A 16,303-nucleotide genomic window follows, 5' to 3' on the forward strand; every position below is an offset into this window, starting at 1 on the left:
TCAGCAGATGAACGAGCCAACGCTCGATCATCTTCTGATCATATCGTTTTAAAAAAGTGAAATATTATCGTTGTCTTCACAACAGGGAGACGCGCTGCCGACATGATAATAACGTATGGGGACGAGCGATTGGAGTAACGACCGCTCGTCCCCATCCATAGCTCCGTGTGACAGGAGCAAACGAGCGCCGATTAACGGCGTCCGCTGCACCGGCCGATTGTCGGCTGTTGTAAAAGGCACTTCATTTCACCAAAGCCGTCAGTCCCGCTGAACTGACGAATTAGGGTATGTGCAAACACACTAATTACGTCCGTAATTGACGGACGTATTTCGGCCGCAAGTAGTGGACCGAACACAGTGCAGGGAGCCGGACTCCTAGCATCGTACATAAGTAGATGCTAGGAGCCCGGCTCCCTGCACTGTGTTCGGTCCGGGACTTGCGGCCGAAATACGTCCGTCAATTACGGACGTAATTAGTGTGTGTGCACATACCCTTAGGGTTCGAGCGCAAGATACAGCTGCTCTATATCCAGGATACATATAAGTTGTGTCTCAAAAAGTAAAAACATTTTTAATTTAAAAAAAATTCAAAACTTGATTAAAACACCATAATACATTGAACACTTTTAAAAAAAAAATTAAATAAAACAAAGACATAGCCTTTAAATAAATAAAAAGGTGACAAAAGCCCGAGCACATTTTGTAGGTGTGAGGATTAAGAATGAAGGGACTATTGTCGCTGTTCACAAGTCGGACATACAAAGTTATCGTGTGTGAGGGATAAACATGCAGCCGCGGGATACAAAGGGTGCGACAGCGCGACATTGGATCACTTCAGTACAGGACAGCAGTGTCGGCGGTACCTGCTCACTGGGAGGGGAAGAGGTGGGACCGTTCTTAGTCCTTGCACCATAAAAGGAGTTTCCTATGCCAGTCCCGTACCTGTACGCTCCCGTCCGCTCAGATATCCCATGTAATGGAGCTTAGGCAATAACGACTTGAGAAGGAATCCCTGAGACAAGCGGGACTGATAAAGGAGGAGAAGTTGCACTTCCTGTCTGTAGCTGAAGTCATCTCTAACAAGCCGTATAATGCTAGTGCTCAAGCAATGCTAATAAATCCATCTCATCCAACCATGGGAAAGATTTCTATTTCTTTGGCACTAGGTTTAGCCTATCCATTGATCAGTGCAGCACTACAAGACAAAAATGAAGCGAATGATGGTGGTGGGCACAATGCAGAGGTACCTACCACCCTCCAGATTGTCACCTTTAAATGGCATCACGTTCAAGAACCGTATATAATCGCTTTATGGATTCTCGTAGCAAGTTTGGCTAAAATCGGTGAGTTTCATTTCTAAGGACCCTTTTATAATCCGTTTTATTCAGTGTTAAGCACTTTGGGTGCTTTGATCTTTTGCGTAGTTTTTAGAATGATGTTATATAGGAGGTTCGGGGATAATCCCTACGTGTAATGATCGGATATAAACCCTATATGTGATCGTAATGTCTAAAGTTGCCCATAGATGTGACAATCGAACTGATTTTTACAACGGTTACATTATTTATCGCTACATATATTGTACTATATTGGTTTCCGACCAATGAATGTCGGCTCCATCAGTCAGAACACTTTTCATTCAAGCGTCCTACAGTTGTAAACACTTCAATCATAGCATTTTGGATACTATACTATATACGTGGGGGGGGGGGGGGGGTGAAAAATCACGCTATTTCCCACAATACAATTTTCCATGGGAAAATTATTTGTATCCAGGTAGATATTTTTTGGGTATATTCTGCCTGCCGAAGATAAGTTTTAATTTGTAAAATACATTTAAATGCTCGTCGTTATATGGCTGAATGTTTATGTCTATAGTCAACTTTAATTGTTAGGGTATGTGCACACGATAACGACCATTACGTCTGAAACTAGGTCGTGTGAACGCAGCCTAAGGCTGGATTCACACGAGCATGTTACGTCCGTAATGGACGGAACGTATTTCGGCCGGAAGTCCCGGACCGAACTCAGTGCAGGGAGCCGGGCTCCTAGCATCATAGTTATGTACGATGCTAGGAGTCCCTGCCTTGCTGCAGGACAACTGTCCCGTACTGTAATCATGTTTTCAGTACAGGACAGTAGTTCCACGGAGAGGCAGGGACTCCTAGCGTCGTACATAAGTATGATGCTAGGAGCCCAGCTCCCTGCAGTGTGTTCGGTCCGGGATTAGCGGCCGAAATACGTTCCGTCCATTATGGACGTAACATGTTCGTGTGAATCCAGCCTAACAGTTAAAATGTAGAAAAAGATGCCTGCGTTATTCACCCATCACAGAACTATCATCACATCTTTAGCGTATGTTCACACATCTATAGATTTGTTGTAGATATGTCTATAACTGAAATTCCCACTGAGTTTTTTTTAACGCTGATTTTGACACGGAAACCATGTCGGAATTAGCGGCAAAAAACGTCCGAAAGCGCCTCCCATTGATTTCAATGGGAGGCAGAGGTGTTTTTTTTTTTCACAGTAAAAAAAACCAGCATGCTCTTTCTTGCCGCAGTTCCACCTCTGATTCTGAGAGAGAAAGCATTTTTCACGACGTTTTTTTTCCTGCGAAGCTCAATGGCCGCAGCCGAAAAACGCAGAAAAAACTGCAGCAAGAAAGTGCAGGCAGGTCAAATCTCAAAATTCCGTCAGCAGATTTTTCTGCCTGCAAAAAAAACTCTGTGTGAAAAGGGCCTAGGCTGGATTCACACACAGCAATTTTCTATGATTTTGTGAGTTTTTCATGTTGTTTTTAATGCATTTTTTAGTGCGGCCAGATATTACATTAAAGTCTATAGTAAAATATAAAATGCACTACACACAACTGTGTTTTTGTTTGTCGCGTTTTTAAAGCAATTTTGTGGTCAGTGGCGTTTTTTGCCAAGCGCAGCCTGCTCTGGGTATGGCATTTTTTCAGGTGTTTTTACCCTACGATTCTCTATAGGACTTCAAAAAGGCCAGAAAAAAAGCATGTACAAAATTACACCAAATGAAAAATGCATAGCGTTTTTTGAAGCGTTTTTTTTTTTTTTGGGTGCAGTGAGGGCTTAGGGCCAGTTCACACAGAGTTTTTTGACACGTTTTTTGATGCCGAAACCACGTCGGAAAATACGCACAAAGACGGCAGAAAATGCTTCCCATAGATTTCAATGGGAGCCGGAGGCTTTTTTTTCCCGCAGCAGGGAAAAACCATCTCGCGGGAAAAAGAAGCGACATGCCCTATCTTCAGGCGTTTACGTCTCTGACCTCCCATTGACATCAATGGGAAGCAGAGAAAACTTATTTCATGGCGTTTTTTGTCCACGGCGCTCAATGGCCATGGGCAAAAAATGCAGCAAAAAAACGCGCCAAACGGCGTGCAGGCAGATGAAAATCTGCCTCAAAATTCCACTGTGTGAACAAGAGCCTTGGGTTTATCTGGGACTTTTTAAAATCTGCAGCAAGGCAGAAGATAGCATAACATAAAAAACTAGCAGATACTCACCCCTAAAGTGCCCCCCGCTCCAGCGCTAAGGTCCAATTCTATGCCGCTCTACTCCCGAAAACTCCTGCAGTGGTCACGTGCCGTCAATCAGTCATGTGTCGCTGCAGCCAATCGCCGTCCTCATCGGTGATTCTGTTATGAATGGCATGTGACCGCTAAGGCATGTTCTAGCACAGGGGTCTCAAACTCGGCCGGGTAAGTGGGCCACATATAGAAAAAATGTGAAGTTGTCGGGCCGCATTACTTTCAAATTTGATTTAATACAAAATTATTGTTAATTAATTAGTTATTTGATCTACTATAACACTATATTACTAGAATAATAATACTACATTACTATAATAATACCGCTAGGTTTAAAATTTCAGAGAATTCTCCACGTGCTTATCTCAACAATCCAGTTTTCCAGTTTAAGTGTCCGGCGGCTCAGTTGGCAGCGTTTGGCAGACACACATGTCAAGATTGAGCAGCCCCTATTTAGATAGTGCCACAGTGCCCTCTGTGGATGCTGCCGCAGTGCCCTCTGTGGATGCTGCCACAGTGGCTTCCGTAGATGCTGCCACAGTGCCCTCTGTAGATGCTGCCACAGTGCACTCTGTAGATGCTGCCACAGTGCCCTTCATAGATGCTGCCACAGTGCCCTCTGTGGATGCTGCCACAGTGCCCTCTGTAGATGCTGCCAGAGTCCTCTGTAGATGCTGCCACAGAGCCCTCTGCAGATAATGCCACAGTGCCCTCTGTAGATAATGCCACAGTGCCCTCTGTAGATAATGCCCCAGTGCCCTCTGTAGATAATGCCCCAGTGCCCTCTGTAGATAATGCCACAGTGCAACACATCCCTAGATAATGCCACAGTGCCCTCCGTAGATGCTGCCACACACACACCACAAGAAGATAACTCCATTGGGGCTTCCTCTAGGGGTGGAATCCCCAGCCAGAGATACAGTCCCATAGTCGTCTGCGCTATTGTTTCCTCCAAAAATACGGAAACCTTACGGAACAGAGACAAACGGAAACTATTAGCAACGGAAGCATTACCATTGAAATAAATGGTAATTCTAACGGAAAGCTATAGTTTCCCTGATGGAAAGGTCTAACGGAACCTAATGCTGATGTGAACCGGCCCTTACTACTTTTACAAAGAAAAAACTAAATGTTAAAAAAAAGTATTTGTTTTGTGTCGCCTTAACTTTTTTATTTTTCCATCGATGGAGCAGTGTAAGGGTATGTTCACACGCAGTGACCAAAAACGTCTGAAAATACGGAGCTGTTTTCAGGGGAAAACAGCTCCTGATTTTCAGACGTTTTTGTAGCAACTCACGTTTTTCGCTGCGTATTTTACGGCCGTTATTGGAGCTGGATTTCAATGGAGTCAATGAAAAACGGCTCCAAAAACATCCCAAGAAGTGACATGTACTTCTTTTTAGCGGGCATCTTTTTATGCGCCGTATTTTGACAGCGGCGCGTAAAATGACACCTCGTGGGAACAGAACACCGTAAAACCCATTGAAAGCAATGGGCAGATGTTTGTAGGCGTAATGGAGCAGTTTTTTCAGGCGTAATTCGATGCGTAAAACACCCGAATTACGTCTGAAAACACTGCGTGTGAACATACCCTTAGAGCTTCTTATTTGCAGGGTGAACTGTAGTTTTTATTGGTATCCTTTCTTGGTACACTTTTTTATTCCATTTTTTTAGATCTAAGGTGACCAAAAAAACAGCAATTATGGAGGGTTCTTTTCACGGCGTTGACCTTGCAGGTTAAATAATGTTATTTTGTAATGGTTCAAACTTTTACGGACGTGGCAATATTAATTATGTTTATTTTTTTCTGTTTTACATTACTACAGAGGAATAATGGGAGGTTTTCTTTTTACTTTGAAAAAATTTGGTTTTGTACATTTCAAAAACTTTATTTCATTATTTTTAAAAAAAAAACATTAGTTCCCCTAGGGACCTTGAACCAGTGATCGGTTTATATAAATGTATTGCAGTATATTGTGTTTTTTACTGGCTCCTATTAAAGGTGTTGTCTAGTCCCTAACAAGGGCAAAGCCCCACGTGGCGGAATTGCTCTGGAATTCCGCTGCGGACACTCCGCAGCGTTAATCCGCAGCGGACCCGTTTCTCCATTGCCTTCCACTTCTTTTTAGTATTGTTCGTTTAGACGATGCGGAAAATTCCGCTGCGGAGCATAGGCTGCGGTGCGGAATTTGGTGTCCGCAGCATACAATGGATGTTGCGGACCTGTGGCGGACTGGTTGCGGACTCATTGCGGAAGTTCTCCATTGACTTCAATGGAGATTCAAAATTCTGCAATGAAGTCCGCAGATGTAATGTACATGGTTATGTGTGCTGTGGAGCGTATTGGTTTTTTAACATGACATTTCTTCATTCTGGCTGGGCCTATGTGTATTTCTAGGTCTACAGCCAGACTGAGGAAGTCAATGGGGGTCCCATAATTACGGGTGACTATGTGTGTGCACCCGTAATTACGGGAGCGTTGCTAGGCGACGTCAGTAAATAGTCACTGTCCAGGGTGCTGAAAGAGTTAAGCGATCGGCAGTAACTGTTTCAGCACCCTGGACAGTGACTACCGATCACAATATACATCAACCTGTAAAAAAAAAATAAGTTCATACTTACCGAGAACTCCCTGCTTCTTTCTCCAGTCCGGCTTCCCAGGATGACGTTTCAGTCTAAGTGACAGCTGCAGCCAATCACAGGCTGCAGCGGTCACATGGACTGCCACGTCATCCAGGGAGGTCGGGCTGGATGCCGAAAGAGGGACGCGTCACCAAGACAACGGCCGGTAAGTATGAAATTCTTTTACTTTCTCTAGGGAAAGGGCTGTCCCTTCTCTCTATCCTGCACTGATAGAGAGAAGGGAAGTACCTTCAGCTCAATACGCAACGGCCAGTCCGCATCAATTTACTGCACATTTTGGGCAGATCCGCCATGCCCTAATTGATGTCCTATCCTCAGGATAGGCCGATAGGCCATCAATATCTGATCGGTTGGGGTCTGACTGCCGGGAACCCCGCCGATCAGCTGTTTTGTAGGGGCCCATATCACTGGTGTGAGCGCTGCTTTCCCTTCATTTAGGTCACTGCTCACACTGTGAATCGCCAACACAGCAGTAGCAGTGGTTCACAGTATTACAACCTTCTCACATTAAAGTGAGTGGTAGAAGGCTGTAATACTATGAACCGCCGCTACAAGCGTGTCGGCTATTCACATTGTGGGCAGTAAGGGAAATGAAGGGGAAGCAGCACTCGTACGAGCGCTGCGGCCCCTTCAAAACAGCTGATTGGCGGGGGTCCTGGCAGTCGGACCACGACTGATCAGATATTGATGTCCTATCCTCAGGATAGGCCATCAATTTTTAGGGAGTGGATAACCCCTTTAAGCCCTAAGCTCCTATAAAGCCATCTAAAGGCTTAGATTCCGTGGTCGCTATTGACTGCGGCATCTAAGTAGTAAAACGGCCAGGATTGAAGTTATGACTGATCCTGGGCGTTAGAGCGATGTATCAGCTGCAATACACAGCTGACACCCGCAACGTATGGAGCGGCCTCAGCCCATGAGCCCACTCCATACTTCTGCCCCCGCACCATGATGTACAGTGTCGTCATGGGGTTGATGTAGTTGACATTTAGGGCATGACCAGACGTGGCGGAATTGCTCTGGAATTCCGCTGCGGACAGTCCGCAGCGGAAATCTGCAGCGTACACGTTTCTCCATTGCCTAGGCTGCGGTGCGGAATTTGGTGTCTGCAGCATACACTGGTTGTTGCGGACTTGTTGCGGACTCATTGCGGAATTTCTCCATTGACTTCAATGGAGAGTCAAAATTCCGTAATGAAGTCCGCAGATGTTATGTGTGCTGCAGAGCGTATTGGTTTTACTAACATGACATTTCTTCATTCTGGCTGGACCTATGTATTTCTAGGTCTACAGCCAGACTGAGGAAGTCAATGGGGCTCCCGTAATTACGGGTGACTACGTGTGTGTACCCGTAATTACGGGAGTGTTGCTAGGCGATGTCCGTAAATAGTCACTGTCCATGGTGCTGAGAGAGTTAAGCGATCGGCAGTAACTGTTTCTGCACCCTGGACAGTGACTTCCGATCACAATATACATCAACCTGTAAAAAATATAGAAGTTCATACTTACCGAGAACTCCCTGCTTCTTCCTCCAGTCCGGACTCCCAGGATGACGTTTCAGTCCAAGTGACAGCTGCAGCCAATCACAGGCTGCAGCGATCACATGGACTGCCGCGTCATCCAGGGAGGTCGGGCTGGATGTTGAAAGAGGGACGCGTCACCAAGACAACGGCCGGGTAAGTATGAATTTCTTTTTACTTTTACTAGGGAAAGGGCTGCCCCTTCTCTCTATCCTGCACTGATAGAGAGAAGGGAAGTACTCTTCCCCTCAATACGCAACGGCTAGTTCGCATCAATTTAATGCCCATTTTAGGCAAAGCCGCAACAGAATCTGCAACGCAGATTCTGTGTGGCATTGATGCAGACAGTGGCGGAAGAACTCCGCCACGTCTGGGCATGCCCTTAAAGTCTTCTATATAATGGGTAATGGATAGAACAACTATTTTAATGGTGCATTATAAAGTGATTCAAGCTTTCAAAAGTTTGCTATGGGTCCCAGCAGTTTCTAGTTACACCCCTGACTGTCTGAAATGGATTTGCAGATCACATACTGTGTGGAATTGTATTAGCAGGTATTTCACAGTGCTGCTTATTTTTTTTTGTTTTGTTATCTAGCCTAAGAACATGTCTACTAAGGCCTCATGCACACGACCGTACCCATGTGCACGGCCATGATTTAGGGTCGGCCGGGGGCGGAGTGTCACCCACAAGCCGCACGTAAATCGCGGGCTGTGCACATGGCCACGACCATTATATGCTATGAGCCTGGACCGCAGAACACGGCCGTAGTAAGACTTGCCCGTTCTTTCTGCGGTCCCGGCTCCTGGACCATGCACAGACCATGGAAACCACGGTCGTGTGCATGGCCCCATAGGAATGAATGGGGCCGCAATTCTCCCATGGATTTTTGGGGGAATTGCAGCCGCAAAAGCACATTGGTGTGCATGTGCCCTAAAAGAGTCATTACAACTGCAGCATCACCTAATAAGTTGTGAGCCCGTTTACGTCTGAAAATAGGTCGTGTGAACCCAGCCTTATAGTATTACATCTCTCTTTTATAGGACTGCCATAGAGGTCCATGGGCCTTTAATGCACCTTTATAAGCCTCTGATTACATACAACAGTATTTTCTTTCAGATTCTTTATGAATCCTACAGAAACTAAATTTTAGCACGTTCCGACTCCATGTGTACGGAGGTATTCATCCCTACAATCAGTGGTTCTAGGGGAGAAATTTTCCAAACATACAGTCCCTGACAAATCCTACACAGCAGTGCACAGAGGTCGTGCGGCTTCAAGCTAAGGAGCCATACGGCCACTGTGCACTGCCATACAGGCTCCCTGCAAATATTTAACTATTAATAATATTCTGCGGATTTCATTATGGTTGGTTAAACATGCTCATTATGGCCCACCTTAAACTCTGAATACAAATTCTTGTAATTGAAGTAGTTTATACTTAATGATGTGGAAATAATTGAACAGTTTTGCAAATGATTAAAGTTTATTGTATGTTACCATTACATATGGTATGTTTTTCTTTATTGCATTTAGAAAACTGGCTTTTAGATCTGGCTGAGTAAGCAGGTAATTAATGTAATGGTACTTTAAATATATATGTAAGTATTCAAACCAGCAAGAAATATACACACAAATGTATTATAGACTATTTTAATATAACATTCTATTAAAAAGTGCTTGCAACTCCACATGGACAGATTTACGCGAAATTTTTTTACACTCGTAAATCTGTCACGCTAATGTGAATGTAGCCTTAAGGTCCTATTGCACAGCCCGATATAGGCCGTGAAAACGAGGGCTGTTCAACGAGACAGCTCGTTGATCCGTTCGTTTTCTCCTTTCACACGGTGCAATGATTGCTTATGTATAGTGACGAGCGATATTTACTCCGATCGTTTGTCCCCATACATTTTAATCATGTCGGCAGCACATCTTCCTGTTTACACAGCGAGATGTGCTGCCAGCAACAATTTTTTTTAATGTTACATAAAAAAACAGATCTGCCGATGGACGAGCTTTTGCACACATGGCAATGATTATGAACGCTCGTTTGCCCGACCATTGGTACATGCAATAGGGCCTCAGCTCAATGCAAAGATATCAGCCCTGGTGATCGCATTGTCATACGCCACAATTTTCAAAAGCAAATTCGATCATTTACAATTTTCATTGTTTTTTTTAAAGAAAATATCAAATCTAATGAGATGTTAAAAAAAAGTCCATCTACTTCAACCTACTTTCCTGCATTGAAGGTAAAATCTTCCATGAGGCAGAAGCTAAATTTCCTCAAGAAATTTGTTCCCAATTCCAAATATGGCAATCAGAATAAATCTCGAGATTGATGGCCTATCTCCAGTAATCTAGTACACATACGTTGTAACATTAGGACTCTCCAGAAATGATAGCAATATGTATAAACTACCAATTTTAACTCCTTAATCACCGACCACCGTCTTTTGACGGCAGGCGGTGCAGGTCCTTAGTCTACAGCGACGTCTTTTGGCGTCGCTGTAGTTGAGGCTGATGAGCGCTCCTGTGAGCGCTCATCTTCTAAACAGTAACTGTAACTAACAGCTCCTGATCTTAGAGAAGCCTGCTAAATACAGCTGGGGTCGGAAAACATTCGGACCCCAGCTGTTTAACCCTTTGATCACTGCGGTTCGTGACCGCGGCAAGATCAAAGGGAACTCCCCGCTTTGATCTCGTCATCAGAAACCCGGTGACGTGATCAAACACCGGGGAATCCCTCTGCAGTCAGCCCTGTGGACTACAAAGAACCCCAGGGCTGTCTGTTCAGTAAGCTTGCTGTTCGGCACACTATGTGCTGCCCTAACAGCAGCCTGTGTCATAGGGACACAGTATGATTGATGTATTAGCATACAGGAGTATGCCAATACATTACAAGTAAAAAATAAAGTTATAAATAAAGTTCTCCCTTAATGGGATTTTAAATAAAAGTAACAAAAAAAATATAAAAAGTAAAAAAAAAAAGTCATTATTTTGCATTAAAAAAATTGTATTGCCCCTACACTAACACTAAATAAAAACAAAAAACCTACACATATTAGGTATCTACACAACCGTAATAACCTGAAGAATTAATCTAAGTATGAAGCATATCAATTATTGTTATGTATAAACAGGCCCTAAAATTTAGGAGCTACCAGAAGGCTCTTTAAATAAGCTGCACAACCTTTTAACCTTTTGCACTTCTGTTCTAACCCTATGAACAGCAGGTGTAGCTGTGCTCCCCTTCTCCCGACAGTATTCGCAACACGGTCACACACCTCATTCAGTAGTAGTTTGGTCCGTATTTTGCTTCAGTATTTGGAAGTGAAAACCAGAAGTGGCACCTACATAGATAAAAAATGGAACGAACAGATTTGCACATATTTCGTGTTTTGAATTCACTCCTAGTTTTAATTTACAAATACAGAAGCAAAATACTGCCGTGTGAAGAGACCTCACACACACGTACACTGTCCTCAGACTGCCTCTATGGCCAGGGTCCTGTGACTGCCTCTATGGCCAGGGTCCTGTGACTGCCTCTATGGCCAGGGTCCTGTGACTGCCTCTATGGCCAGGGTCCTGTGACTGCCTCTATGGCTAGGGTTGCACGGACCAAATTTGGTGACCTGGCCACTTGTTTTTTCCAGTCCTATCTAGTCCATATTCACATGCGGCACCCTAGTCACGTTTTTGCAGAGGTAGAAATGACACTGCGAATTCTGCTGCACCATTGCTGCCACGTGTGACCATACCCATAGACAACTGTTTGAGTACTAAATTCAGTAATAAAACTGACATTAATTATAAAAATGAGTAAATATAATGCCTTTCTAAGTTACCTTTTGGATCACAGCTTTACGGCACTAAACGTTTGATTCAATAGAATCAAGGGAACCCATAAAAATCATATATCGCGCTGTATATGATTTCTTAACATGGGTTACATATGCCACTGTATGGCATACATCACAGGCATCCGTTTAACATATACGTCATGAACTTTTCAATAGCTTTTCACGTTAAATGGATGCCATAATAGCCAATGAGTGATGGGAAAGTTAATCTTAGCTTTCAAATAAGACCTGTATTACATCTCTAGCTACAACACAGATGAAGTAGAGCAAGTTGAAATGGGAGCTGTATATATTTACAGGTTTCACTTCTGCCTGTGTGGAGGAGGAGGGGGGCAGTGGTAGAGAGAGCAGGGAGAGGAGGTGAAGCTGTGATCCTCTTCCCGTCCCGGTATGGCTATAAATGACCCAGGGGCAGGCCTAACATGGACTATTTTACATGTTATCACCCCTCTTCATTATTAATCACATAGCATATTTGCTTTCTAATTGTCATATATAGGAGGCTCTTTTTTTTTTTCTTCAGAAAGCTAGTGAGAAAATGAGCAGTAGGTTATCTAATCGCCCCTCTGTGCGTAGTTAGGCCGTATATTGATTCGACGACCCAGACATTTACTAGCGTCCGAATCGCAATGTCAAAAAAGTCGCTCCAAGTACTTGCAGTGTATATATATATATATATATATATATATATATATATATATATATATATATATATATATATATATATATATATATAGTGAAGGAAATAAGTATTTGATCCCTTGCTGATTTTGTAAGTTTGCCCACTGTCAAAGACATGAACAGTCTAGAATTTTTAGGATAGGCTAATTTTACCAGTGAGAGTGGTCAATGACTCCTACTCTGAATGGTCCCCGGTTATAAGTGGTGTACCCCAGGGTTCAGTGCTGGGACCACTATTATTCAACTTATTTATTAATGATATAGAGGATGGGATTAATAGCACTATTTCTATTTTTGCAGATGACACCAAGCTATGTAATATAGTTCAGACTATGGAAGATGTTCATGAATTACAGGCAGATTTAAACAAACTAAGTGTTTGGGCGTCCACTTGGCAGATGAAGTTTAATGTAGATAAATGTAAAGTTATGCATCTGGGTACCAACAACCTGCATGCATCATATGTCCTAGGGGGCGCTACACTGGCGGATTCACTTGTTGAGAAGGATCTGGGTGTACTTGTAAATCATAAACTCAATAACAGCATGCAGTGTCAATCAGCTGCTTCAAAGGCCAGCAGGATATTGTCGTGTATTAAAAGAGGCATGGACTCGCGGGACAGGGATGTAATAATGCCACTTTACAAAGCATTAGTGAGGCCTCATCTAGAATATGCAGTTCAGTTCTGGGCTCCAGTTCATAGAAAGGATGCCCTGGAGTTGGAAAAAATACAAAGAAGAGCAACGAAGCTAATAAGGGGCATGGAGAATTTAAGTTATGAGGAAAGATTGAAAGAATTAAACCTATTTAGCCTTGAAAAAAGACGACTAAGGGGGGACATGATTAACTTATATAAATATATTAATGGCACATACAAAAAATATGGTGATATCCTGTTCCTTGTAAAACCCGCTCAAAAAACAAGGGGGCACTCCCTCCGTCTGGAGAAAAAAAGGTTCAAGCTGCAGAGGCGACAAGGCTTCTTTACAGTAAGAACGGTGAATTTATGGAATAGTCTACCGCAGGAGCTGGTCACAGCAGGGACAGTAGATGGCTTTAAAAAAGGGTTAGATAATTTCCTAGAACAAAAAAATATTAGCTCCTATGTGTAGAAATTTTTCCTTCCCTTTTCCCTTCCCTTGGTTGAACTTGATGGACATGTGTCTTTTTTCAGCCGTACTAACTATGTAACTATGTAACTATGTAAGAGATAGATTATATAAAAATAAAAAAAATAAAATCACATTGTCAAAATTATATATATTTATTTGCATTGTGCACAGAGAAATAAGTATTTGATCCCTTTGGCAAACAAGACTTAATACTTGGTGGCAAAACCCTTGTTGGCAAGCACAGCAGTCAGACGTTTTTTGTAGTTGATGATGAGGTTTGCACACATGTTAGATGGAATTTTGGCCCGCTCCTCTTTGCAGATCATCTGTAAATCATTACTCCATGACCTTAATGTGCCTCTTTTTGAGCCACTCCTTTGTTGCCTTGGCTGTATGTTTCGGGTCATTGTAGTGCTGGAAGACCCAGCCACGAGCCATTTTTAATGTCCTGGTGGAGGGAAGGAGGTTGTCACTCAGGATTTGACAGTGCATTGCTCCATCCATTCTCCCATTGATGCGGTGAAGTAGTCCTGTGCCCTTAGCAGAGAAACACCCCCAAAACATAATGTTTCCACCTCCATGCTTGACAGTGGGGACGGTTTTGTTTGGGTCATAGGCAGCATTTCTCTTCCTCCAAACACGGCGAGTTGAGTTAATGCCAAAGAGCTCAATTTTAGTCTCATCTGACCACAGCACCTTCTCCCAAACACTCTCAGAATCATCCAGAATCATCCAGATGTTCATTTGCAAACTTCAGACGGGCCTGTACATGTGCCTTCTTGAGCAGGGTGACCTTGCGGGCACTGCAGGATTTTAATCCATTACGGCGTAATGTGTTACCAATGGTTTTCTTGGTGACTGTGGTCCCAGCTGCCTTGAGATCATTAACAAGTTCCCCCCGTGTAGTTTTCGGCTGAGTTCTCACCTTCCTCAGGATCAAGGATACCCCACGAGGTGAGATTTTGCATGGAGCCCCAGATCGATGTCAATTGACACCCATTTTGTATGTCTTCCATTTTCTTACTATTGCACCAACAGTTGTCTCCTTCTCACCCAGCGTCTTACTTATGGTTTTGTAGCCCATTCCAGCCTTGTGCAGGTCTATGATCTTGTCCCTGACATCCTTAGAAAGCTCTTTGGTCTTGCCCATATTGTAGAGGTTAGAGTCAGACTGATTAATTGAGTCTGTGGACAGGAGTATTTTATACAGGTGACCATTTAAGACAGCTGTCTTTAATGCAGGCACCAAGTTGATTTGGAGCGTGTAACTGGTCTGAAGGAGGCTGACCTCTTAATGGTTGGTAGGGGATCAAATACTTATTTCTCTGTGCACAATGCAAATAAATATATATAATTTTGACTATGTGATTTTCAGTTTTTTTTTAAATATAATCTATCTCTCACTGGTAAAATTAACCTAGCCTAAAAATTCTAGACTGTTCATGTCTTTGACAGTGGGCAAACTTACAAAATCAGCAAGGGATCAAATACTTATTTCCTTCACTGTATACTTGCAGTCTCTGAGGTAGAAATTGTACACAGATAGCAGAATCAGAGAGTGTAGCTCACAGCTCCACTGCTTGATGTTTAAGTCGAGTCCTTCCCCACTCGTATAGCCTGCTAGTTTGGGGTTCACTAGCAAATGCTCGCTTTCTTCTCAGCTGGCCAAAGTACGTATCCCAATTAGGACCAAAATTCCTAAACTGACCACAGTATGACCAACAAGCTACAGTCATATCGATGACGACTATCACTAAAGAGGAATGTCTAATCTATTTCAGGTTCATTAACTGATGGTCATAAACTATGGTTTCCAACTTCTGTAGTTCCACAAAAAATCTGTATTAGTTAACGCATTCGATTTAAGGGGCACTATCATCAAAAACCCTTTTTAACACACAGTAATGTGCAAAAGTTTTAGGCAGTTATGGAAAAATACTGCAAAGTAAGAATGCGTTCAAAAATAGAAGTGTTAACGTTTATTTTTTTATTAATTAACAAAATACAAAGTGAGTGAACATAAAAGAAATCGAAATCAAATCAATATGTGTCGTGACCACCCTTTGCCTTCAAAACAGCATCAATTCTTGTAGGTAGACTTGCACACTGTTTTTGAAAAGAACTCGGCAGGCAGGTTGTCCCAAACATCTTTGAGAACTAACCACAGATCTTCGGTGGATGTAGGCCTCCTATAATCCTTCTCTCTTCATGTAAACCCAAACAGACTCGATGATGTGGAGAATAGGTTCTGTGGGGGTCATATCATCACTCCCGGGGCTCCTTGTTCTTTAGTTCTTAATGGCATTGGCTGTATGATTAAGGACGCTGTACTGCTGGAAAATAAAAATTTGTAGCCAATCAGACGCCTTTCCTGATGGTATTGCATGATGGATAAATATCTGCCTGTATTTCTCGGCATTGAGGACACCATTAATCCTGACCAAATCCCTAACTCCATTTGCTGAAATGCAGCCTCAAACTTACAAGGAACCTCCACCATACTGCACTGTTACCTGTAGACACTCATTATTGTACCGCTCGCCAGCCCTACAGTTAACAAACTGCCTTCTGTTACAGCCAAATTTTTACTTATCAGTCCAGAGCACCTGCTGCCATTTTTCTGCACCCCAGTTCCCATGTTTTCGTGCATAGTTGAGTCGCTTAGCCTTGTTTCCACATCAAAGGTATAGTTTTTAGGCTGCAGTTGTTCCATGAAGACCACTTCTGGGCAGAATTCTCCGAACAGTATATGGGTGTACCTGGGTCCCACTGGTCTCTGCTAGTTTTGATGGCACCGCTGGACATTTTCCGATTTCGAAGGGAATTAAGCATGATGTGTCTTTGATCTGCTGCACTAAGTTTCGTTGGCCAATCAATGCGTCTATGGACCTCAACGTTGCCCGTTTCTTTGTTATGCTTCAAAAGAGC

The 16,303-nt window shown here is 43.1% G+C and overlaps 1 protein-coding gene across 1 annotated transcript in view; it reads left to right on the forward strand.

Moving 5' to 3' along the window:
- The first annotated feature begins 1,135 nt into the window (after positions 1–1,135).
- SLC9A3 (solute carrier family 9 member A3) overlaps positions 1,136–16,303 on the forward strand; it is a 220,115-nt gene continuing 204,947 nt past the window's right edge. The window contains exon 1 of the mRNA XM_075826897.1: positions 1,136–1,343. Within this exon, the coding sequence (XP_075683012.1) occupies positions 1,136–1,343 (208 nt within the window). The remainder of the gene's footprint in view (positions 1,344–16,303) is intronic.

Source organism: Rhinoderma darwinii, chromosome 5, assembly GCF_050947455.1.
Source record: "Rhinoderma darwinii isolate aRhiDar2 chromosome 5, aRhiDar2.hap1, whole genome shotgun sequence".
Taxonomy (NCBI): domain Eukaryota; kingdom Metazoa; phylum Chordata; class Amphibia; order Anura; family Rhinodermatidae; genus Rhinoderma; species Rhinoderma darwinii.